The sequence below is a fragment of the Squalius cephalus genome (assembly GCF_949319135.1).
Source record: "Squalius cephalus genome assembly, chromosome: 8".
NCBI lineage: Eukaryota > Metazoa > Chordata > Actinopteri > Cypriniformes > Leuciscidae > Squalius > Squalius cephalus.
In genome coordinates, this window is record NC_137129.1 from 44,340,143 (window position 1) to 44,366,101 (window position 25,959).

A 25,959-nucleotide genomic window follows, 5' to 3' on the forward strand; every position below is an offset into this window, starting at 1 on the left:
TCCTTCATAGGTTTGCTCATTCTTTCATTTGATTCCTGTTCAGAGTAACGTTGACTATTACTGTATTTATTTTCAAATAACTTTACTGTATAGGTTTGGAGAAAATTAAAGACAAACTCACCTCAATCATCAAAGTGCATTCTAGCGCTTACACCATGTCCCATTTTCAAACACTCATAAAAAGTGTTCCTTCATAGGTTTGCTCATTCTTTCACTCGATTCCTGCTATCATTTTCATGTCATTTTACTGTATAGTTTTGGAGAAAATTAAAGGCCGAATCACTCCAATCACCAAAGTGCATTCTAGCACTTACAACATGTGCCATTTTCAAACACTCATAAAAAGTGTTCCTTCATAGGTTTGCTCATTCTTTCATTTGATTCATGTTCAGGGTGACCCTGACTATTAATGTATTTATTTATAAGTAATTTTACTGTATAGTTTTGGAGAAAAGTAAAGGCCAATTCACCCCAATCACCAAAGTGCATTTTAGCACTTACAACGTCCCATTTTCAAACACTCATAAAAAGTGTTTCTTCATAGGTTTGCTCATTCTTTCATTTGATTCCTGTTCAGAGTAACGTTGACTATTACCGTATTTATTTTCAAATAATTTTACTGTATAGGTTTGGAGAAAATTAAAGACAAACTCACCTCAATCATCAAAGTGCATTCTAGCGCTTACACCATGTCCCATTTTCAAACACTCATAAAAAGTGTTCCTTCATAGGTTTGCTCATTCTTTCACTCGATTCCTGTTCAGAGTGACCCTGACTATTAATGTATTTATTTATAAGTAATTTTACTGTATAGTTTTGGAGAAAAGTAAAGGCCGAATCACTCCAATCACCAAAGTGCATTCTAGCACTTACAACATGTGCCATTTTCAAACACTCATAAAAAGTGTTCCTTCATAGGTTTGCTCATTCTTTCATTTGATTCATGTTCAGAGTGACCCTGGCCATCACTGTATTTATTTTCAAGTCATTTTACTGTACAGTTTTGGAGAAAAGTAAAGGCCAATTCACCCCAATCACCAAAGTGCATTCTAGCACTTACAACATGTCCCATTTTCAAACACTCATAAAAAGTGTTCCTTCATAGGTTTGCTCCTTCTTTCACTTGATTCCTGTTCAAGATGATACTGGCTATTATTGCTATCATTGTCATGTAATTTTACTGTATAGTTTTGGAGAAAAGTAAAGGCCAATTCACCCCAATCACCAAAGTGCATTCTAGCACTTACAACATGTCCAATTTTCAAACACTCATAAAAAGTGTTCCTTCATAGGTTTGCTCATTCTTTCATTTTATTCATGTTCAGAGTGACCCTGGCTATTACTGTATTTATTTTCAAGTCATTTTACTGTATAGTTTTGGAGAAAAGTAAAGGCCAATTCACCCCAATCACCAAAGTGCATTCTAGCACTTACAACATGTCCCATATTCAAACACTTATAAAAAGTGTTCTTTCAAAGGTTTGCTCACATTTTCATTTTATTCCTGTTCATAGTGACCCTGGCTATTACTGTATTTATTTCCAAGTCATTTTACTGTACAGTTTTGTTGAAAAGTAAAGGCCAATTCACCCCAATCACCAAAGTGCATTCTAGCACTTGCATGTCCAATTTTCAAACACTCATAAAAAGTGTTCCTTCATAGGTTTGCTCATTCTTTCATTTTATTCCTGTTCATAGTGACCCTGACTATTACTGTATTTATTTTCATGTCATTTTACTGTATATATTTGGAGAAAACTAAAGGCCAATTCACCCCAAACATCAAAGTGCATTCTAGCACTTCATACCATGTCCAATTTCAAACACTCATAAAAAGTGTTCCTTCATAGGTTTGCTCATTCTTTCATTTGATTCCTGTTCAGAGTGACCCTGACTATTACTGTATTTATTTACATGTAATTTTTGGATGTGATCATTCCCTGTCCCCCCATATGGACGATCACAATGGTTGTATCACGTGTTTGTATTAGGGATGGGACGAAATATCGTTTGACGAAATATCGCGATACAAAACGTGACGAAACGCATCGAGGTAGAAAAAAATGGATCGCGAAATAAAGATAGATGGCACTGCTGCATGATTTGCGTAGTATATAAATAATTTAGTGTATTATATGTGTGTGTATGTATATGGGGCAGACATACAGTCTATGGTGGCAGGCTGGCAGCACCATCTGCTGATCAAGCAGGGTAAAACTAAATGAAAAAAAAAATGATATCCGGGGAACGGATATGTAATAAAATATGTATATTTTATTGACACTGGAACAGTATGCATTCAAAAAGAATGCTTATTTAATTCAATAATAAATATTACAAAAAGTTGGCTTTAGCTGGATTCGAACCCCAGTCTCGGTGAGCACCTGCAATAGAAAACAGTGTAATATAAATGCGTGATTTTCCCACACGAAGAAACCGGAAATTGTATCATAAGACCTATGCTGAGGAAGACATATCTCTGAACGTCACATTTCACCTTTTCTTTTCGATTTTCTGCGTTTTTCGCATCCACAGCCAGTAAGGTGTTTTGACAATTCAGAGCCACCGTGCAAGCGAACGACAAAATCCAGCTGTTCGGTTCTGTCTGCCCAGCGCTTCCCCCGGCCGCGTGTGTGTGTGTGTGTCCATACCAAGCGATACCGTCCATACCTTAGACATACTGCCAGTCTCTGTTCAGGATCGATTGGTTCACGGAAATTGGTCGTCTTCTTTTTAATATGTGGCTCCAGTATCGCTAGCAAAGCATCACACTGTTCCACTGACATTCTGAGGTAAATTTTGAATTGCTCGGGATAATTTCGCAAATCCTTGATACGGAGGTGAAACTCCTTCCTCTCGGCGCAATCTCAGGATTGGATGGACCCAATATTTTCCTCTTTCTTTTTCTCTTTTTAAGAAGAAAGAGGGCAACGAAATCATCCTCACTGCTTTACGAATCCATTTAGTATTTTTTGCATTTTTTTCCGCAAAGGTTTAATAAATACGCATCGGACTCAGGGTTTCTGTACGTGCGTGACGAATTTTAAGGCTGACGAACACGAAAAAACGCATACGAAAATTTCGGACTCAGTGTGCAATGGCCTTAAGACTGTGTAAGCTATGCCATGCTGTCATTCCGTACACCACATCCAACACATCAAACATGAACCACCACCTTCAACGTCACCATAATAAGCTGTTGTTATACAGTAATATATATTTTTTTTTTTTTTTTTTTTTGATATCGTATCGTGACGTATCGTATCGTGACCCTGGCATATCGAGGTGCATCGTATCGTGAGTTTAAGTGTATCGTCCCATCCCTAGTTTGTATTATATCTGTGTAAATAATATATATGTACATATTCAGCACGTTGAAGCAGCTTTTGTGGATAGTTTATGTTCTCATTGTGAGGATATGACTATCATGGTGTTGAGATCGAGACTCACCTTCATGCGTGAAGCCGGAGTACCCATTACCACGCCTCGCCCCGCTACGGCGCCGTGTGGGATGGGTGATCAGAGGATCATAGTGAGGCTACCCCGCTCGGATACCAATCCCTGTGGGCCCCTCACTCCTCTATCACATCGCAGACAGTGGAGCCTCGTTGAGCACACTGGTCCCTCTGTAATGGACCAGCTGTTTCATTCGGGCCTCTCCAGGGCACAGGATGCCGATTGCAGCATCGGAGGGTGAGCTGACCTTTGGAAATGATGACTCGGCAGCGTTGTCTCCCTCTAGGAGTGTAACGTTGCCCGAGCCAGATCCAGAAACATCAGCTAGGCTGAATCAGGCTGCCGAGGCTGTTGGGCTCGACTGTAATCTTTCACCGTGTCCTGAACAGTCTCGGTTGACTATTCACTGCAAATATGGATGATTGGTATCTCGGGACGGGCCGCGCTGGTTCTCTGCTCGCTGCCCCAGTGACTTTCTTTCCCCGAAGTGCATAGAGAGCTTACCAGGTTGTAGCAGTTTTCTGCCGCCCAAGCGCAGACGGAGGCCATCCGGCACATCCTGCCCCGGTCCTGCCACATCCTGCCTCTGCTGCCACCCTGCCACCAGGAGTCAGGTATTTGTTCCCCCACACACTCAAATAACGCTTCGGGCTGCTTTCGGGCCTCTCGAGCCAGATCCCTGTCCTCCACCTCGCTGCCCCACCTCGGTACGTCTGTGGTTCCCTGGCCCCTGGTCCGGTTTTGTCGAAGTCTAAAACGCTTCCAACCGATGCCCAGCCTGGCCCCATTCGGTACCTTCAGACCCAGCTTGTGATTCATTTCGCTCGGCTTCCGCCCAGGCTCAGTGATATTCATCATACCTAGGTGTTGAGCAGAAATGCTCCTAAAAGATTTTTTAGTAAGAACCATCACACCTAGGTGTTGAGCAGAGCTCCTGTCCTGTGTGTGTGTGCTGCAGTCCTACTGGCGAAAGGACGCGTGCTAGCCGTTCCCTCCAGCCTGTATGGAGTTTGGCTTCAGAGCCCGTACTTCATTGTAACCTTATTATGTGGTGGGTGTGGGTTATGACCATCTTGGTTCTGTGCCAACTGATACGGGCCCTTACTGATACGGGCCCTTTTTCAAAAGCCTCTGTTCACTTGTAAACGCAGAGTTGCATTTTCAATGCCCCGTCCTCAAGCTTGGTCTGCAGCGTTCGACCTGAAAGACGTGTACTTCAGATCTCTCTCCTTCTGCTCCACAGACTTACTGTGTTTTTGCGTTCAAAGATACAAAGTATCAGTACATGGTCCTACCCTTAGAGTGCTCCATAGCCAGTTGGGTCTTCAGGTCAACTGGTAAAGAATAATCTAAAGCTAAAGTTAGTTTTGATTGATTCGCTTCCGTCACAACAATCATTTGTTAATAAATTAGGGGCCGCCAAGACGACACCATTCTCTCTACACAGACTTTAGACGCGAACCTGTGAGAAACGCTGATGGCGTTCACATGCGCATTAAGAATTGGTTCTATAGTTATGTGCATTTGAATATATGTGCGCAGGTTTGTAATTCCCTACAAACCTAGATAAACAAAGTACTGGTGTTTCCTTATAATTTTTGATACAGAATTTTATTTTATTTTCGGGGTAGATACGCGAATTGAGTTTCCCGACGACGCTTTATCTGTAGAGTAGTAAAGGGATCCTCCATAGGGGAGAGACTAGTTGGTACTTCAGCACTGCGTTGTCATCGGGTCCAGGCGCAGGTCCTTCATCAGATCTGGATACGGCCTGGATCCGGCAGGCTGCGGGAAAACCTCGGGATAAACAAAGACACTAAAATTAGCGTAGATGCCATTCTTCTTATGATGTAACGAGTACATCAGGATTTATGGGAAGTGTTCCCGGTTCCAGCTGACCTAATCTATGCAGCCTAACATTGAATTATACTGTAGAAGTCTATAATGTATTATGTGAATGCTAGGTCAAAGAGATGTGTCTTTAATCTTGCTTTGAACTGACAGAGTGTGTCTGCTTCCCGGACAATGGTAGGAAGACTGTTCCAAAGTTTAGGTGCTAAATAGGAAAAGGATCTACCGCCAGCAGTCGATTTTGATATTCTAGGTATTATCAACTGGCCGGAATTTTGAGATCGCAATAGACGTGAAGGACTGTAATGCGTTAAGAGCTCGCTCAAGTACTGCGGAGCTAAACCATTTTGTGCTTTGTAAGTGATCAGCAATATTTTAAAATTGATGCGATGTTTAATAGGCAGCCAGTGCAGTGTTGACAGAACCGGGCTAATATGGTCATACTTCCTGGTTCTGGTAAGAACTCGAGCTGCTGCGTTTTGAACTAGCTGTAGTTTGTTTATTAAGCGTGCAGGGCAACCACCCAGTAGAGCATTACAATAATCTAGCCTTGAGGTCATGAACGCATGAACTAATTGTTCCGCATTTGTCAATGAAAGCATATGGCGTAATTTAGATATATTTTTAAGATGGAAAAATATATTTTTATATATTTTTTACAGATACTAGACAGATACTAGACACGTGACTTTCAAGTGAAAGATTGGTATCAAAGAGCACACCCAGGTTCCTAACCGACGACGAAGACTTAACAGAGCAGCCATCAAGTGTTAGACAGTATTCTAGGTTATTACGTGAGGAAGTTTTTTGTCCAATAATTAGAATCTCTGTTTTTTCAGAATTTAGAAGTAGAAAATTACGAGTCATCCAATTTTTTATATCAGCTATGCATTCCGTTAATTTTGTGAATTGGTAAGTTTCGTCTGGGCGTGAAGAAATATAGAGCTGAGTGTTGTCGGCATAACAGTGAAAGCTAATGCTTCCTAATGATATCTCCTAATGGTAGCATGTACAGAGTGAACAGCAACGGTCCTAGTACTGAGCCTTGTGGTACGCCATACTGAACTTGTGATCGATTCATTTACTGCTACAAACTGGTAACGGTCAGATAAGTATGATTTAAACCATGCTAATGCAATTCCACTAATGCCAACATCATTTTTGAGTCTATTTAAAAGAATGTTGTGGTCAATGGTGTCAAACGCAGCACTAAGATCGAGTAACACTAATAGCGAGATACAACCACGATCGGATGATAAGAGCAAATCATTTGTGACTCTAACGAGAGCAGTCTCTGTACTATGGTACGGTCTAAATCCTGACTGGAAATCCTCGCAGATATCATTTCTTTCTAAAAAGGAACACAGTTGTGAGGATACTGCCTTTTCTAGTATCTTTGACAGAAAAGGTAGATTCGAGATCGGCCTGTAATTGACTAATTCTGTAGGATCAAGTTGCGTTTTTTTAACAAGCGGTTTAATCATAGCCAGCTTAAAGGTTTTTGGTACGTATCCTAGAGACAAAGACGAATTAGTGATATTAGGAAGAGGATCTATGACCTCTGGAATTATTTCTTTCAGTAGCTTAGTCGGTATAGGGTCTAACATACATGTTGTAGATTTAGATGATTTAACGAGTTTAGTAAATTCTTCCTCTCCTATAGCAACGAACGAATCAAATTTTCCCTCAGGGAGACTACAATGCACTGCCTGATGCAATACTGTAGTAGACGGTTGCATAGTTAACATTTTCTCCCTGATATTATCAATCTTGTTAGTAAAGAAGTTCATAAAGTCATTACTGCTGTGTTGCTTGGAAACTTCGGTGCTTGAAGCTTTCTTTTTCTTTTTTTAGTTTAGCCACCGTTTCAAATAAATACCTAGGATTATGTTTATTTTCTTCTAATAGGTTTGAAAAATAAGCAGATCTAGCAGCTTTTAAAGCCTCTCTGTATGCAATCGAGCTCTCTTTCCATGAAATGCGAAATACCTCTAGTTTTGTTTTCTTCCAGTTGCGCTCCATTTTTCTAGCTGCTCTCTTAAGGGCCCGAGTGTGCTCGTTGTACCACGGCGTTGGATTATTTTCTTTAATCTTCTTTAAGCGCAACGGAGCAACTGTGTCTAAAGTGCTGGAAAAGAGAGAGTTAAAAGTTTCTGTTGCAATATTGAGTTCTTCTAAGCTATCTGGGATGCTGAGATGATGAAACTGATCAGGAAGATTATTGATAAAGCAATCTTTAGTGGCAGAAGTGATAGGTCTAACATATTTGAAACACGGAGTCGGCTTTGCAGCCTTGGCTAAATGTAATTTACACAAGACTAGATAATGATCTGAGATGTCATCGCTCTGCTGCAGAATTTCAACGGCATCAACATCTATTCCGTGTCATAATATTAGATCTAGAGTATGATTACGACAATGAGTAGGTCCTGACACGTGTTGTCTAACTCCAATAGAGTTTACAATGTCTTTAAATGCCAAACCCAATGCATCTTTTTCATTATAGATGTGTATATTAAAATCACCAACAATTACATTATCTGCAGTCAATATTAATTCTGATAGAAAGTCCGCAAATTCTTTGACAAAATCTTTATGGTGCCCTGGTGGCCTGTATACAGTAGCCAGCACAAATCTCAAACGTGATTTATCATTTATACTATATATTTTTACATTAAGTACTAACACTAACACAAAAGAATTATATTTAAAACTTGATTTCTTAGTGGTTTTGAAAATATTACTATAAATTACAGCAACTCCTCCCCCTTTGCATTTCAGACGAGGCTCATGTTTATAACAGTAATCTTGCGGAATGGACTCATTTAAAGTAATGTAATCGTTTGGTTTTCGCCAGGTTTCTGTCAAACACAGCACACCTAGGTTATTATCTGAAATCATATCATAAACAATGAGTGCTTTTGAAGTAAGCGATCGAATATTCAGCAACCCAAGCTTTAGCATTTGCTCATCTGTATTGTAGCTGGGTTTTTTTTGTTGAACATCAATTAAATTTTTAACCTTAGATGGGTTTAAACGGTTTTTGGATTTCCAAATTCGGGGAACAGACACAGTCTCTATGATGATATCTAGGTGAAAGAGGCTCTATGTGATGGGATTTATCTGACCTGGGTGACGCGAGGCCGCTAGCAGACAGTCGGTTTAGCCAGTCTGTCTGCTTCCTGACCTGAGCCCCAGATTGTCATGTTTGAGCTCTAAGACTATGTGCCATATTACTAGAGAGAAGAGCACCACCATCCCAGGAGGGATGAATACCATCTCTTTTCAACAAGTCAGGTTTGCCCCAAAAACTTTTCCAATTGTCTATAAATTCTATATTATTAAGCGGACACCACTTAGACAGCCAACCGTTAAGAGAACACAATCTACTAACTATCTCATCACTCCTGCGAACAGGAAGGGGGCCAGAGCAAATTACAGTGCCTGACATCGTACTTGCGAGTTCACACACCTCTTTAATATTAATTTTGGTGATCTCCGACTGGCGGAGTCGAACATCATTAGTGCCGAAGTGAATAATGATCTTAGAGAATTTACGATTAGCATTAGCCAGCACTTTTAAATTTGCTTTGATGTCAGGCGCTCTGGCTCCCGGCAAACATGTGACCATGGTGGTTGGTGTCTCTATTTTCACGTTCCGTGTGATAGAATCGCCAATAACTAGGGCACAATCATTCTCAGTGGGTGTTTCACTGAGCGGGGCAAATCGATTTGTTATGGTAATCGGAACGGAAGAGTGTTTTTTTGATCCGCGACTAGAGCGATCCCTCACTGTCACCCATTTGCCCGGCTGCTCAGGCACTAATTCAGCTGGAACCGAATCATGTAAACAGTTCACTATGCTAGGCACATCCAAAATAGTATCTAAAGCTCTAGCACTCTTACTATCCTCAATTAATGTTTGAATGCGTGTTTCTAGTTCTGAAATCTTCTCTGTGAGCCTAACTGTCTCCTTGCATTTATCACATATAAATCCTATATTGCCAACAGAGAAGGCTATGCTAAACATGTGACATGAAGTGCAGGTGACAATAACAGGACAAGACATTACTCACCGTGTTTGTTGAGTGATTCTTACTCACCTGAGCTTTTTATGAACTCAAAGGCGCGGGCGCGCGAGAGAAAATAAATAAATAAAAATAGCTGAGCGCACGGGTGGCGCGTTAACAGGCTAGCGAATTACTAGCGTGTTGTGCTAGTAGTAACGGAAGCTAGCGATGTAAGGTTAATCTGAGATGTTGGGTAAGCTGTATTTAGTAGTAGTATAAACAACTAGAAATTGTAGTAAATGATGGTTCAAAACAAGGAAATACGAGGCTAAGACGGAGCTTACAGCACCGAAGCAAACACACTCACAGCAGGCAGCGAGGCAGACAGGAGCAATCGATTCAACCGATCAATCTAGTGGGCCAACCGGGCTAGTGGCTCCTGGAACAAGTGTCCTCCAAATGTTGGCTGAGGGGCCACGTATAAAGGGCATGCAATAACAGAGCTCTGGGAGCCCTCAGACTGCATTGGCATTTGTTGCCTCGAGTTGCTTACAGTCCCTCGCTTCGAGACACCGCTGCTCAGCGAGCTTGTACTGTTTCTGACAACATCACGACTGTCGAGCTGCGCTCCCCTTGCATGTTTCAACTCGCCCGCCAGCTCTATCGTGCTGCTCACAAGCCTCACAACAGCCTCCAGTCCAGATACAGTGGAGACTCCATCTCCAGCTGGCCAGTTGTTTCGGACCACTTCAGGGCCGCACAGCCACGTCGGTTGCCCCTCTGGACTCATTCCAAGCCAGTTGTTTCTTCTCTCGTCTGAGTGGACATCCCTCGAACAAAGACTCTGGCCACAGCTGGCCCTGGGCCCTGCAGAAATGCGTTCCCCATTGAGCCTTCATGCACTATGATGCTAAAATTAGGAAGAGATGGAACAAGTTGTGTTATTTTCCTCTCACTGGCCCAAGCAACCTCCTCTTGACAGCCTTCCTGACACCTTCCTCTGACAGGCTTGTGCAAAATTCAGAATTTCAGAATTAGCCTCCATGCAATTCAGAAATTGGAATTTGAATTGAATTTACTCCGCCCCACAGGACGTTGAATTGAATTTGAATTAGAATGACAGTTGTATGTATTATCAACTCTCTTTCTCTTTCTCTGTGACCTGTCACTTGCTGTATGTGGATTTTCATTTAGAAAGATCATTTTATAGTTCATCTCAATACCATATAACTGTAATGATTCTGTCAAGGAGGAGGGGAAATGAGGAATTCCATTTGAACAGATTCAATAGACTGAAGATTAAGGTAAAAAAAATAAAAAAATAAAAAAAACAGCTTTGCAGACATAATCATCATAAACAAAGACAACAACCAACAACAAAAGACTAAACTGACAGGGATATAAAATGTAGACATAAGAAACTAAACTAAAGGTGAGGAATAAGTAACCATGGACAAAAAAAGGACTTCTCAAATGGATGGATGATGAACATAATATATTTTTTTATAGTTAAAAACAAGGTTTTCACTAAATTAAAATGACAATAATACATAAAATGCAAGAAGGCATTGTATATATGATGTATTTCCATGTAAATTTGTAAACTACTGTACATTAAATAAGTTATAAAAAATAAATAAAATATGAAATAAGCATGGTATGTTTTCACAACAATGCCTTCAAAAATAAAAACCATTTAGTCTTTTCTCCAAAACCATACAGTAAAATGACTTGAAAATAAATACAGTGATAGTCAGGGTCACTCTGAACGGGAATCAAATGAAAGAATGAGCAAACATATAATAGAATGATTTTTATGAGTGTTTGAAATTGGACATGGTGTAAGAATGCACTTTGATGATTGGGGTGAATTGGCCTTTAGTTTTCTCCAAAACTATACAGTAAAATGACATGAAAATAAATACGGTAATAGCCAGGGTCACTCTGAACAGGAATCAATTGAAAGAGCGAGCAAACCTATGAAGGAACACTTTTTATGAGTGTTTGAAAATTGGACATGTTGTAAGTGCTAGAATGCACTTTGGTGATTGGGGTGAATTGGCCTTTACTTTTATCCAAAACTATACAGTAAAATGACATGAAAATAAATACAGTAATAGCCAGGGTCACTCTGAACAGGAATCAAGTGAAAGAATGAGCAAACCTATGAAGGAACACTTTTTATAAGTGTTTGAAATGGGACATGGTGTAAGCGCTAGAATGCACTTTAATGATTGGGGTGAGTTTGTCTTTAATTTTTTTCCAAAACTATACAGTAAAATTATTTGAAAATAATTACAGTAATAGACAGGTTCACTCTGAACAATACTCAAATGAAAGAATGAGCAAACCTATGAAGGAACACCTTTTATGAGTGTTTGAAAATGGGACATGGTGTAAGCACTAGAATGCACTTTGATGATTGGGGTGTTTGTCTTTAATTTTCTCCTAAACTATACAGTAAAATTACTTATAAATAAATAGAGTAATAGTCAGGGTCACTCTGAACAGGAATCAGATGAAAGAATGAGCAAACCTATGAAGGAACACTTTTTATAAGTGTTTGAAAATGGGACATGGTGTAAGCGCTAGAATGCACTGATGATTGGTGTGAGTTTCCCTTTAATTTTCTCCAAAACTATACAGTAAAATTATTTGAAAATAAATACAGTAATAGTCAGGGTCACTCTGAACAGGAATCAAATGAAGGAATGAGCAAACCTATGAAGGAACACTTTTTATGAGTGTTTGAAATTGGACATGGTGTAAGTGCTAGAATGCACTTTGATGTTTGGGGTGAATTGGCCTTTAGTTTTCTCCAAATCTATACAGTAAAATTACATGAAAATAAATACAGTAATAGTCAGGGTCACTATGAACAGGAATAAAATGAAAGAATGAGCAAACCTATGAAGGAACACTTTTTATGAGTGTTTGAAAATGGGACATGTTGTAAGTGCTAGAATGCACTTTGGTGATTGGGGTGAACTGGCCTTTACTTTTCTCCAAAACTGTACAGTAAAATGACTTGGAAATAAATACAGTAATAGCCAGGGTCACTATGAACAGGAATAAAATGAAAATGTGAGCAAACCTATGAAGGAACACTTTTTATAAGTGTTTGAATATGGGACATGTTGTAAGTGCTAGAATGCACTTTGGTGATTGGGGTGAATTGGCCTTTAGTTTTCTCCAAAACTATACAGTAAAATGACTTGAAAATAAATACAGTAATAGCCAGGGTCACTCTGAACATGAATCAAATGAAAGAATGAGCAAACCTATGAAGGAACACATTTTATGAGTGTTTGAAAATGGGACGTTGTAAGTGCTAGAATGCACTTTGGTGATTGGGGTGAATTGGCCTTTAGTTTTCTCCAAATCTATACAGTAAAATTACATGAAAATAAATACAGTAATAGTCAGGGTCACTATGAACAGGAATAAAATGAAAGAATGAGCAAACCTATGAAGGAACACTTTTTATGAGTGTTTGAAAATGGCACATGTTGTAAGTGCTAGAATGCACTTTGGTGATTGGAGTGATTCGGCCTTTACTTTTCTCCAAAACTATACAGTAAAATGACATGAAAATGATAGCAGTAATAGCCAGGGTCACTCTGAACAGGAATCGAGTGAAAGAATGAGCAAACCTATGAAGGAACACTTTTTATGAGTGTTTGAAAATGGGACATGGTGTAAGCGCTAGAATGCACTTCGATGATTGAGGTGAGTTTGTCTTTAATTTTCTCCAAACCTATACAGTAAAATTATTTGAAAATAAATACAGTAATAGTCAACGTTACTCTGAACAGGAATCAAATGAAAGAATGAGCAAACCTATGAAGGAACACTTTTTATGAGTGTTTGAAAATGGGACATGGTGTTAGTGCTATAAAATGCACTTTGATAATTAGGGTGAATTGGCCTTTAGTTTTCTCCAAAACTATACAGTAAAATGACTTGTAAATAAATACAGTAATAGCCAGCGTCACTCCGCACATGAATCAACTGAAAGAATGAGCAAACCTATGAAGAAACACTTTTTATGAGTGTTTGAAAATGGGACATTGTGTAAGCGCTAGAATGTCTTTTGATGATTGGGGTGTTTGTCTTTAATTTTCTCCAAAACTATACAGTAAAATTACTTATAAATAAATACAGTAATAGTCAGGGTCACTCTGAACAGAAATCAGATGAAAGAATGAGCAAACCTATGAAGGAACACTTTTTATAAGTGTTTGAAAATGGGACATAGTGTAACTGCTAGAATGCACTTTGATGATTGGGGTGAATTGGCCTTTCATTTTCTCCAAAACTATACAGTAAAATTATTTGAAAATAATTACAATCATAGTCAGCGTCATTCTGAACAGGAATCAAATGAAAGAATGAGCAAACCTATGAAGGAACACTTTTTATAAGTGTTTGAAAATGGGACATGGTGTAAGCGCTAGAATGCACTTTGATGATTGGGGTGAATTGGCCTTTAATTTTCTCCAAAACTATACAGTAAAATTATTTGAAAATAATTACAGTAATAGTCAGGGTCATTCTGAACAGGAATCAAATGAAAGAATGAGCAAACCTATGAAAGGAACACTTTTTATAAGTGTTCGAAAATGGGACATGGTGTAAGCGCTAGAATGCACTTTGATGATTGGGGTGAGTTTGTCTTTAATTTTCTCCAAAACTATACAGTAAAATGACATGAAAATGATAGCAGTAATAGCCAGGGTCACCCTGAACAGGAATCAAGTGAAAGAATGAGCAAACCTATGAAGGAACACTTTTTATGAGTGTTTGAAAATGGGACATGGTGTAAGCGCTAGAATGCACTTTGATGATTGAGGTGAGTTTGTCTTTAATTTTCTCCAAAACTATACAGTAAAATGACATGAAAATGATAGCAGTAATAGCCAGGGTCACTCTGAACAGGAATCGAGTGAAAGAATGAGCAAACCTATGAAGGAACACTTTTTATAAGTGTTTGAAAATGGGACATGGTGTAAGTGCTAGAATGCACTTTGATGATGGGGTGAATTGGCCTTTACTTTTCTCCAAAACTATACAGTAAAATTACATGAAAATAAATACAGTAATAGTCAGGGTCACTCATATGAGTGTTTGAAAATGGGACATTATGTAAGTGCTAGAACGTAAAAAAATAGCATAACTGTGACCTTTTATATATAAAATGCCTGTGTGTGTGTGTGTGTGTGTGTGTGTGTGTGTGTGTGTGTGTGTGTGTGTGTGTGTGTTTTGAGTATCATATTTAATACATCAGGTATGAATGTATATTTCATAGATCAGGTTTTTAGGCAATTCAATGAGAATTAACAGATTAAAAGGCTCCAAAAGTCTGTTGTGTCATATTTGTTATTTACTTTAAAATGTAAGTAAATAAATAAATAAACAAACAAACATTAATACATGATGTATAATAATTAATGAATGCTTTATATATACAAACATTAAAATCAGCAATAAAAATGCAAATCAATTATTGTATGATAATTAACATTAATAATTTAATTTACATAATTGTATTTAAATTGAATTCACATTAATTAAAAGTATAATAATTAATGTATCATATATTAAACATTAAAATTTACAATAAAAAATGAATGATGTATAATAATTACCATTAATATGAACATGAATAAATTATGTAATAAATAATGTAAATCATATATAGGCCTACAATTATTAAAATAATAAAAAATAAACAAATATAAAAGTGATATCTTAAAAAAATCATGAAAATGTAAAAAAAAAAAGAATGATGTATAATAATTACCATTAATATGAACATGAATAAATTATGTAATAATTAATGTAAATCATATATAGGCCTACAAACATTAAAATAATAAAGATTAAACACAAATAAAAATCGTATTTAATACAAAAATCATGAAATTTCATTATTTAGGTCCTAATAAGATGGAAAATAGCAGAAAATGCGTCTTAAAATCAATTTTGGCCTCTTCCAGCACCCATACCGTAAGTACACAAATAGACGCGCATACTAAAAAAAATGTGCGGCTGGCTTGACCGTGTATTTTCAACGCGCGGCCCACTTGACCGCAGTCACAGATTGTTGGTTCCTAAATGAACTCTTGCTCTAATAAATGCACTATATTAGCCTATATACTATATTTTACTTAACATGTTAATGATTGATATCTTGATTATTTAATGTAGCCTATGTTTTAAATATCTGTCATGAAAATGACAGCAAATGTGTAAATATTTATATTTCAATAACAAATTAGAGTAGAAAAGTTAATGAGAAAACTGCCTTATGTGCAGTTTACATGTTTTCATATAATGTGTTGAGTGTTGATTATTATATCTAAAAAATAAATAGTATCTGAAATTAGGCTAAAAGTCTAGGCTCTGTTGTTAACCTTTAAGGTTATAGTAATGTGTGGGCTCCCTATATAGTTTACAGCATTAGCAGATCTTTTTTTTTTTTTTTTATCCTTGCGATAAGTTTAATTGTAATTGAATTAATTTAAAGACAAAGACAGAATTTGTTCATTAAACCACTGTAAAAAAAAAAAAAGAAGCAGCAATTTTAGCTTTCTAAACCCCCCACCCCACTGAACCGAACCGAACCGAGATGTCAAAACCGTGGGGCGTACCGAACCGTCAGTTTTGTGTATCGTTACACCCCTAAAATGTAAAGCTCATCTGTCCACTTTATATATAATATTTCAAAACATCCATTGAATTTCTCTCACCTGTGACATTTGTAGTGACTAGTTCTCCTCCTATTGAGTTCAGGACTCTGTAAATCCCAGCATCACTCGAGTTGAACTCTCTGATGACCAGACGACCATTGCTGTCGGTCAGTCGCTCATTCAGGAGACCTCGTCCTCTCCTCCATATCTCTGTGCAAACTGTGCCTTTACAACGCTCAACTGTATCAGCTTCACGTGGAAGATCATCAAACACCAGCTCTTCACCTTTCCGTACTGTTAAGTTAACTGAAGAGAAATTAAATGTTTTAATTTCACAATAATTGTGACATGTTGATGGGTGAGTACTAAATGAAAGCAACAAAAAGCCTAAATCAATATTTAAAGGGGTCATATGATGGTTCTAAAAAGAACATTATTTTGTGTATTTGGATTAATGCAATGTGTTTACGCAGTTTTAGGTTAAAAAAGTCATTATTTTACACATACTGTACATTATTGTTGCTCCTCTATGCCCCGCCTTTCTGAAACGCGTCGATTTTTACAAAGCTCATCGTTCTGAAAAGCGCGGTGTGCTCTGATTGGCCAGTGAACCAGTGCATTGTGATTGTGATTCCATATTTGGAACATCAGCTCCCAAAGCAATGATGACAGGTGATAATGTCAATTCGAGCCCGAATCTGATCCGGAAAATGCAGATGACCAAGCTGATTGATCAACTTTGCCAGCGCGACTGGCAGAACGTATCAGACTGGTAAGGTTTTATTTCATTGGGGACATAATTACTGATTATAATGACTGTATTTTATACGTCGCACCGTGCTACGGGTGTGAGAACACAATGTAAACATAAAACCATGTCTGCATTTATGATCGTAGAAATGACAAACAAGCGTTCCTCTATAGTATACTGCTCAAAACTCACGTTTGAATAGTCAGTAGCAAATTCTTAAAATATAAAAAGCATACTTACAGGCTGTGTGAGTCAGAAGAGCCAGACCCAATTTTTAGAATCAGCCTGTTAGTCTAGATGGGATGTACCCAAAAAGTGAAAGTGAGGAGCATTTATGGGTACAAGTCGGGAACCGGCCTCCTTTACATATTTCAAGGGTGCTGAATCCAAAAAAACTGGTACCCAACCGAAATTGTGAGTTTTTGACCTTCTAATTTGCATATCAAAATGGCTGCCAAATTGCCTATCTTGCTCAGTCGTTGGACCATTTTCCCCTAGTTTTTTTGTAAGTAGGCAATCAAGATGATGAAATTAAGTTTCTAGATCGATAGTCAAGGGTCAGAGCAAAGATATAATGGAGGCTCACTGCCTTTTTTATTTATATATATATGCAAAATACCAACTTTTAAGGTGAAATTAAGCATTATTTGTGTCATTTTTTAAGGCCAACATACATATTCAATCAATATAACTCTTAAATGTTCCCAGTGTATATATGATATGTGATGTATTCCATATTACATAATAACTAAGAAAAACACCATTGCAAGTTGTCTGAGATTTCATTTTTTTTTATGCAAATTAAGCATTTGTTCTCTAAATTCTAAGATGGGAAAAACCCAGGTGAATAGGGAAAAAAACACCATGAAACTTCCCTTGAACAGATCTACAGATCACATCTTGTTTCTGTATATTTTCTTTCATGTTTGTAGCTTAATTGCTTTGCTTTTTTCTGTTAGATTTTTAGTTCTGTAGTTCTGTACCCCTTGCCTTGGTATACTTGAGGACTACAACTCCACATTTAAACAAGGACATTGGTCATCACTCTGACATGCACACATTGCAGTGCATAACAGCCCTGATTTTCGGCATTTACACTGGCGTGTTGTGCATTGTTTTTTACAGGTACAAAGGATAATTTCCAGGCAACTTTCAGGTATTGGATTCTGTGACATAAGAATGGGCTGTAGTCCTGAACTGCCATGTTTTCATCCCATGTCCAAGGGTGAAGGAAGCTCAGGTGTGGCAGAGTGAGCATTTCTCCAAACCATTGCCTGGTAGTGTACTCTCACTCAGAGCTCATAGAGCACAGGACCATTTTACTCGAACACCTCGAGAATCTGGGTCTCAGAGTCAATTGGTCTCCCAGTCCGAAAATATATTTTCTGGGCACAGAGCTGGACTCGCTGTCTATAACAGTGCAGCTATCGCCACAGCGCGCACTGAATATTCAGCGCATGACGGAATCCTTCCGCTGTGGTGCTATTGTCCCGCATGCGCCCACTGCAGTTCTGGCTGAAAGCGCGAGTACCGAGCCGAGCGCGGACCTCCGGTCTGCTTCGTCTCAAGGTCGGTCAGAAATGCATCTCAGCTCTGAATCCTTGGAAAGCAACCGACTGGTACCAATCAGGTGTAAGCTTGAGGACTTCCTCGAGTGTGAAGGTGGTGTCTACGGACGCCTCCAACTCGGGATGGGGAGTGCTGCTCGAGTGCAGACTGTTCTTCGGCCAGTGGTCAGAATGGGAGAAGCTTCTGCATGTAAACTGCCTGGAAATGCTGGCGGTAGACAACGCACTGACACGTTTTTGGTCCCCAGATAAGAGGACACCACGTCTTGGTCCGTTCAGACAACATGTCAGTGGTGGCTTATATAAATCGCCAGGGAGGTATCAGGTCCCAAAACCTTTACAGGCTGACGGAACGCCTCCTGGTATGGGCTCAGCACGACCTGCGCTCGCTGAGATCGGCGCACGTGACAGGCCTTCTAAATATAGGACCAGACAGACTGTCCAGGAACAACGTTCCGACAGGAGAATGGTCTCTACACCCGCAGACAGTCCAGCTGCTGTGGAAGACATTCGGCAGAGTGGAGGTAGACCTGTTTGCGTCTCAAGAAAACGCTCACTGTCCGGAGTTTTTCTCCAAGAGCAGGGACGCACTGGCCCACGTCTGGCCCCGCCGTCCGCTCTATGCTTTTCCCCCCGTCACGCTCATGCCTCAGGTGCTAGAGCGAATCAGGGAAAACGGATACTCAGTGCTGCTTGTGGCTCCACTCTGGAAAAACCAGACCTGGTTCCCAGTTCTGATGCAGCTGACAAGCACTGCCCCATGGCCGATACCGGTGAGGAGGGATCTCCTCTCTCAGGCCAGGGGCTCGATCTGGCATCCTCGCCCGGAGCTCTGGTCCCTGCATGCATGGACCATCAACAGGTACCTGCTAACCCCCCGGTGGGAGTATCACAATCACGCAGGCTAGGGCCTCGTCTACTAGACGGCTCTATTCCTCGAAATGGTCTGTTCTCTCTAGTTGGTGCACAGCCCGTGGCATATCACCCCCAGACTGTGGGGTGGCGGAGGTTCTCTCCTTCCTGCAAGAGCTGCTGGATAGGGGCAGAACCCCATCCACGCTCAAGGTCTACGTGGCGGCCATAGCAGCGTTTACTAAACCAACACTTGGCCAGTCACTTGGAAGGAATGATTTGGTCATCCGCCTCCTTAGGGAGCTAAGAGGCTGAATCCTCCCAGACCTCCATCAGTTCCCATGTGGGACCTTTCTACGGTTCTGGAGGCCATGAAAGGTGCCCCATTTGAGCCAATACAATCTATAGACATCTAACATTTGTCTCTCAAGACAGTGTTTCTTCTGGCTCTCGCTTCAGTAAAGCGTATAGGGGACTTGCAAGCGCTCTCAGTGAGCGCGTCGTGTATGGAATTCGGGCCAAATGACTCGAAAGTCATACTCAAGCCAAGACACGGGTACGTTCCTAAATCCCTCAACACACCGTTTAGGGCTCAGGTGATTTCCCTGTCGGCCCTGCCGGTCTTTAATGAGGAGAAGGACGCAAGCTTCTGTAACGAATACGACTCTGGGTAAATGTGAATTAGCTCAAGAATATGGGGAATTCTGGGAATATTAATATTTATGACTCATGGTTATAATTCATAAGTCGCATGTACATTTATTTTATCAATTATCGAGATTACCTTGTTCTGTAACTGGTCTGACCAACATTTAATTCGTCCAGCGAAACAAATGTAAAATCATTAGGCTACAGTTAAGAAGAGGTATTCACAAACTTCGAGAGAGTTTATGTTCTGGCCACGGACATAACTCTCTGAGTTTATTAATTAAAACTACTGAATGTAGTCTAATATCGAGCTTGTAGCTTAGATCTTTTAGATTCATTGACTTATAAGGTGGATTTTTCAAACACAGAGACAGTGAAAAGTATTTATGAATTTTAATAAATGCAAAACTAGATTATATGAGCTACGAATATAAACGTACGTAAAAATGCAAACAATAAACAAACAACATATAACCAAACAATAACATAAGTGATCAGAATGAAATGAAAGAAAGAAAGAAAGAAAGAAAGAAAGAGAAGAGAAGAGAAGAGAAGAGAAGAGAAGAGAAGAGGAGAGAAGGGTAACTTAATTCACAGACCTAAGAGATAGACACCCGGAAAACAGCTTTTATCAACTCAATATACTTGCAGACTTCTGTGCTCTTTCTGGTGAGGCTGTAAAAGAGGCGTGCGTGTCCGGCTGGTTTGCGTCTGGCTTCGTCTTCTGGGTCGTTTCGCAAGACGATGTAAAGGCTTACTTGAATTTAAGTTACCGCGAAAGTTAGATTCGTCTCCGGGACGGGAGAGGTTTAAAGTCTTTGTTGCAAGGGACGCAGCTACGACTCGGACATGTGCTCGCTCGATAGAGAAGACTAAGGCCTTCTTCAGATGATCCTTGGAGAAGCGCTGCGCCGGGGAGAGGAGGAAGGGTGAGAGGTCAGGGATGAGAGCGACCGGAGAAGAGAAGAGGAGAGATCAGCGGGGTCGATGAGAGAAGAGAGAGAAGAGTGGGGGTCTCTTCCTTTTAACAGACAATCTGTTTACGCCTTGTTTTGTGACAGAGCGAATCAAAACTTCTGATCTGTAGCGGGAAGACGTCTTCTTTGTGTGAAGAACAACACGCCCCCTCTTACCATATGTCTTATGAGGGAAAGGTTTCATACTTAGAAATATGATATTTCCTGGAACAAATGCATATTATTGTACTTTGCAGTCAAGATTCGTCTCTGTGAGATGGAGAGGATTACATAGATATCCATTATGACAGGTAAAGATTGGGGAAACATAACGTTACATTTATATGCATAATTACACACAAATAAAGTTTGATTAAACACACAATGAAATGGTCAGTATTTCCGTTATGGCATGTGAAGACACTTGAGAAACATAGGAATACATATCAACATTTTGGTAATGTCCTATGTGGGTAAGTCAATGGAAAATCTGTGTGTGTGTGTGTGGTGCGTTTGGGACGTGACTCGCTGGAATGTTAGTTTTCCTGGGTTGTTAAGTTTTATGGTCTGAGGTAGGGTTACCACAAGACACTATTGAGGAACTTCTTTCATGAACCTTCAGAATTAAAGATTTTACTCTAGCAAGTCACACCTCTATTATAAATTTGTAATGAATGGTAAAATGAAATTTTACTATGTGGAAGTCCATATATGGAAATGTGCTTCAGTTGCATCTCGTGGTGGGTTTCTGGTTGAAAGTCCACGAGTGTGTGTGTGTGTGTGGAATGTCACGAGGCTGTAAAGTCACAGGAAGTCCATGCTGAACTAGGGGGTTTTACAAAGGGGTTCTTAAAAACAGGGTCCTCTTTATGGCTCAAATGTCCCTCTGGGGAGATTATTAACCAGATTGCAATTTTGACATGTCCAAGTAGACTTAGCGACGCCGTGGACAGACCCGTTGTCTAAAAAGACAACGAAGGACGTGTTTGGAGACAAGGAATTACTAATTGGAACAGCATGTGACCGCATGTCAGGCATTGTCGCTACACTTCCTTTGCCCGGTCAGGGCGTCAAGAGCTTATGTGTCTTGCTCGGCTGTCTTCAGACAGACAGAGCAGCTCTTTGTCTCGTTCTACGGACGTTCTAAGGGACTAGCCGTGTCGAAACAGCCTATCCAGATGGATAGTCGATGCTATAGCGCTGGCTTACGCTTCTAAGGGCCTGCAGTGCCCATTAGGTGTCAGAGCGCATTCCACAAGAGGCATGGCCTCGTCGTGGGATTGGTCTAGTGGGATTGCCTTGCAAGATATCTGTATGACGGCAGGCTGGGCCTCCCCGTCTACATTTATTAGGTTTTATAACCTAGAGGTTCCTGCCTTGCAGGCTAGGCTGCTTTCGGTCTAATAGATCAGTATTGTCTGCCCCGATGCTTTCGGCCCAGATTACTGAAACTGCCTGAGCAACGCTCGCTGTTAGATCATGCAACCCTTTGGGCAGTGTGTAAGACCCACAATATTCATCAGACTAGGCCGAGTTTTCGCCCTGGCTGTATGGTACACTATCATTATAATTGCTCCGTATAGGATGCTGTTTATTACAGGAATGATGCTATTGTAGCCTCTCTTCCTAGACTCTCTGCGAGTCCTTGATGATTTTGCACCGTATGAGCCCCGGGCACCTGCCCTTGGGACTTTGGTTTTGGATCTCAGCACGCACAGCGTTTTACACTGTGTTCCCCATAGCGTAAGATATTACGCAGTACGAGAGAACCTCTCGTAAGAGAACGTACTCGGTTACTAACGTAACCTTGGTTCTCTCTAGAGAGGGAACGAGTACTGCGTATCTTGCCGTGCCTGCAACACGCTCTGGTTCGCTTCGGCAATGAAAAACCAGATTATCTAGCCCGTCGAGCTATATTTATAGGCCCTGGCCACGTCCGTTTCGGCGGGACGTGACGAGGGCCTCTCTCGATAGGCTGGTGCAGTTGCCGCAGAGCAGCCAATAGGCACGCGAGCCATCTTGCCTATGTCTGCATGCTGCTGCAACGCGTTTTACATTAGTACAAAATTAAGGATAATTTTTTGGCTTCAATATCTTGCGGAAAAGAGATTTATTTCATAAATCTGGTTGTGAGATTTACATCTTGAGATGTAAATCGTGAGATTTACATCTCACAAATACACTGCGTGTTTTAAATAGCGTTAAAAAATTAAAGACATCGACAAAGATGAAAACTAAGGACATTTACTCTATAATTTTATTTTATTTTATTTTAGTTAGTTTTGCCAACCACATATACTATTTTCTTTTGGCGGAAGCAATACAATCGTTTTTAAATAAATAAACACCTTTTTAAATCAATAATTTGTGTCAAATTAATTATTTAATTATTTATTTTGTAGCCATGTAATAAGCGGGATAATGTATAGATAGGCTTCGCGTCGGGGTCCCGTTCAGCCTGTCGGGCTTGTTATTCGCTATAACGACCGCCTATCTATACATTATCCCTTACTTAGTTAGTTATCATTTTTTTGTAATGCCTCGTTTTTATTTTTATTTCAGCTAACGACAATGTTTTTTCCCACCTAGTTTTCGTTTTTTCGTTAGTTTTCGTTAACGATTATAACCCTGGTGTGTGTGTGTGTGTGTGTGTGTGAGGTAAACGAAACAGGCCGCCATATGCGCCATTCAGAGACACGGAAGCAAAAATATACAGAAACAAGATGTGATCTGTAGATCTGTTCAAGGGAAGTTTCATGGTGTTTTTTTCCCTATTCACCTGGGTTTTTCCCATCTTAGAATTTAGAGAACAAATGCTTAATTTGCATAAAAAATGAAATCTCAGACAACTTGCAATGGTGTTTTTCTTAGTTATTATGTAATATGGAATACATCACATATCATATATACACTGGGAACATTTAAGAGTTATATTGATTGAATATGTATGTCGGCCTTAAAAAATGACACAAATAATGCTTAATTTCACCTTAAAAGTTGGTATTTTGCATATATATATATACATAAAAATGGCAGTGAGCCTCCATTATATCTTTGCTCTGACCCTTGACTATCGATCTAGAAACTTAATTTCCTCATCTTGATTGCCTACTTACAAAAAAACTAGGGGAAAATGGTCCAACGACTGAGCAAGATAGGCAATTTGGCGGCCATTTTGATATGCAAATTAGAAGGTAAAAAACTAAAAATTTTGCTTGGGTACCATTTTTTTTGGGACTCAGCACCCTTGAAATATGTAGGGTAGGCCGGTTCCCGACTTGTACCCATAAATGCCCCTCACTTCTTATAGAAGGCCATTTTTCTGAAATCCGTCTAGTCTATGTAGGATTGAAAATAATCCAAGATATTTTAAATGAACTACTGTTTTCACCCCCTCTTTCCACCACAAGGACCATTTGGAGTTCCTTAACCCTTTAAAACCGGATGTGTCGTCGACGACACAGCCAACCAAGCTGTATTCATGTCACTGTAACTCTTCAACCGTTTGCACTATCAAAATAATTCAAATAGTTCCTGAAAGTAGACATCAAGCGCTTTTCGCCAATATACGGCTTATTACGGTAATGCCAGCAAATGACAGCAGCGCGGGGTGTAAGGATTTGAACAGAGAGATACGACGCGCGGCAGGTTAGAGTGTTTTGGATTGCATAAAATAACAAAAGAAACGAACAAATACATGGCGAAAGAAGTGTTAGACAGCAGAAAGGGGGATTGGGATGATTTTTAATGAAATTTGGGAGGCGGATGGCCGTTACTCTTTCACGTATCTAATGTAGTGCGTGCATGTGTATGTGCGCGTGCCTATGAATGCGTGCAGTGTGCGTGTATGACAAAAAGCGTCCTAAATGAAAACTGTGCAACCCAATGTCACATAAAAGACTTGTATATATGTATTATAGTTCATTTTTCAACTTTAAAGTGTTAGTTTCTTTCGTTCATGATTTTTTTCTGTTTTTTTTCTAAATAAAAATCAGTAAATTTATTCTCGTTTTTTTATTTTTGTCTATTTAAATTATATTTACAAACTCACCACACACAATAATGGTCAATAACTGTAATTTGTTGAAAGCTTATCTTTTTCTGAAAAAGATGACACCTTGCACATGAAGATAGCACATTGTTTTAGAATTTTACAGTCAAAAAATCAAATTATGTGAAAAACACCTATTTTAGCTTCAGGTTCTAAAGGGTTAAGGCACAGAGGGGCTGATAGTGAGCTGTACTTTGGGGGTCTGAATTGTCACACCTTTAGTACAGTGGGGGAAGTTGGAATTATCTGATTGGTCAGTTTGAATGTCTCACATTTGGGTTTTAGTCACATGGTCTGGGAAAGGATAAAAGAGGATTGTAACTTTTGCTCTGTCTCTTTTATGCTCTGGCTCTCTTCTTCTCTGGGTCCCTTTCTTGGGTCTCTCTCCCTCTCTCTCTCTCTCTCTCTCTCTCTACCTCCTCTCGCTCTCTTTACCTCCTCTCTCTCTCTCTCCCTCTCTCTCTCTCTCTCTCTACCTCCTCTCTCTCTCTTTACCTCCTCTCTCTCTCTCTCTCTCTCTCTCTCTCTGGTAACATTTTTAATATTTGCTGGGTACAGTTAATAATATAAGTATTAAGTATAAGTATAAGTATAAAGTATTAAGTATTATCATCATCTCATACATCAATTTTGTAACTATTTTAAGTGTAACCATAACCATATTTTGTCATTAAACCTTTTCAATTACAACTAATGTGCTAACTAGTTTTGATTTGGTATTGACTTTGAAGTGCTACATATTGCAATGCAATATCGTCACTCTCTATCGCAAAGCTCTCCCACAAATATTAAGATATTGTAACTGCGCTTATTTCCATCGTTGGTATAAGTAGCAGTGGGTGGTATAGGCAATAAATGTGCAGTTTTCTACCATCTTGCTAAAAACGTTTATTTAATCATTCGGCATTTCTTGCAGACTGAACCCCTGCAGGAATCCACCCTTACAGCCTTTGTGCACTTTTACTTTCGCAGGTTCTGGAAATGGTCCACAGAAAAATGAGCAGCACACAGTCGAATATTTTATTTGTAACGTTACTGTTCTGGAACAGTGCTGTAAATAAAGCTTAAAGGGATAGTTCAGGATTTTAGACATGAATCTCTATAGCTAAGCAGTGTGGTGCATT

At 39.6% G+C, this 25,959-nt stretch overlaps 1 protein-coding gene across 2 annotated transcripts in view; it reads right to left on the reverse strand.

Annotated features, from left to right (window-relative positions):
- Positions 1-25,959, reverse strand: part of LOC307163739 (uncharacterized protein) — a 40,100-nt gene that overhangs the window by 8,837 nt on the left and 5,304 nt on the right. For both annotated transcript variants that reach the window (XR_013822127.1, XM_079879959.1), the window contains exon 4: positions 16,070-16,315. Coding sequence is in view for 1 of the 2 variants with exons in the window: in XM_079879959.1 (XP_079736085.1) it covers positions 16,070-16,315 (246 nt within the window). In the remaining variant the exon portion in view is untranslated. The remainder of the gene's footprint in view (positions 1-16,069; positions 16,316-25,959) is intronic.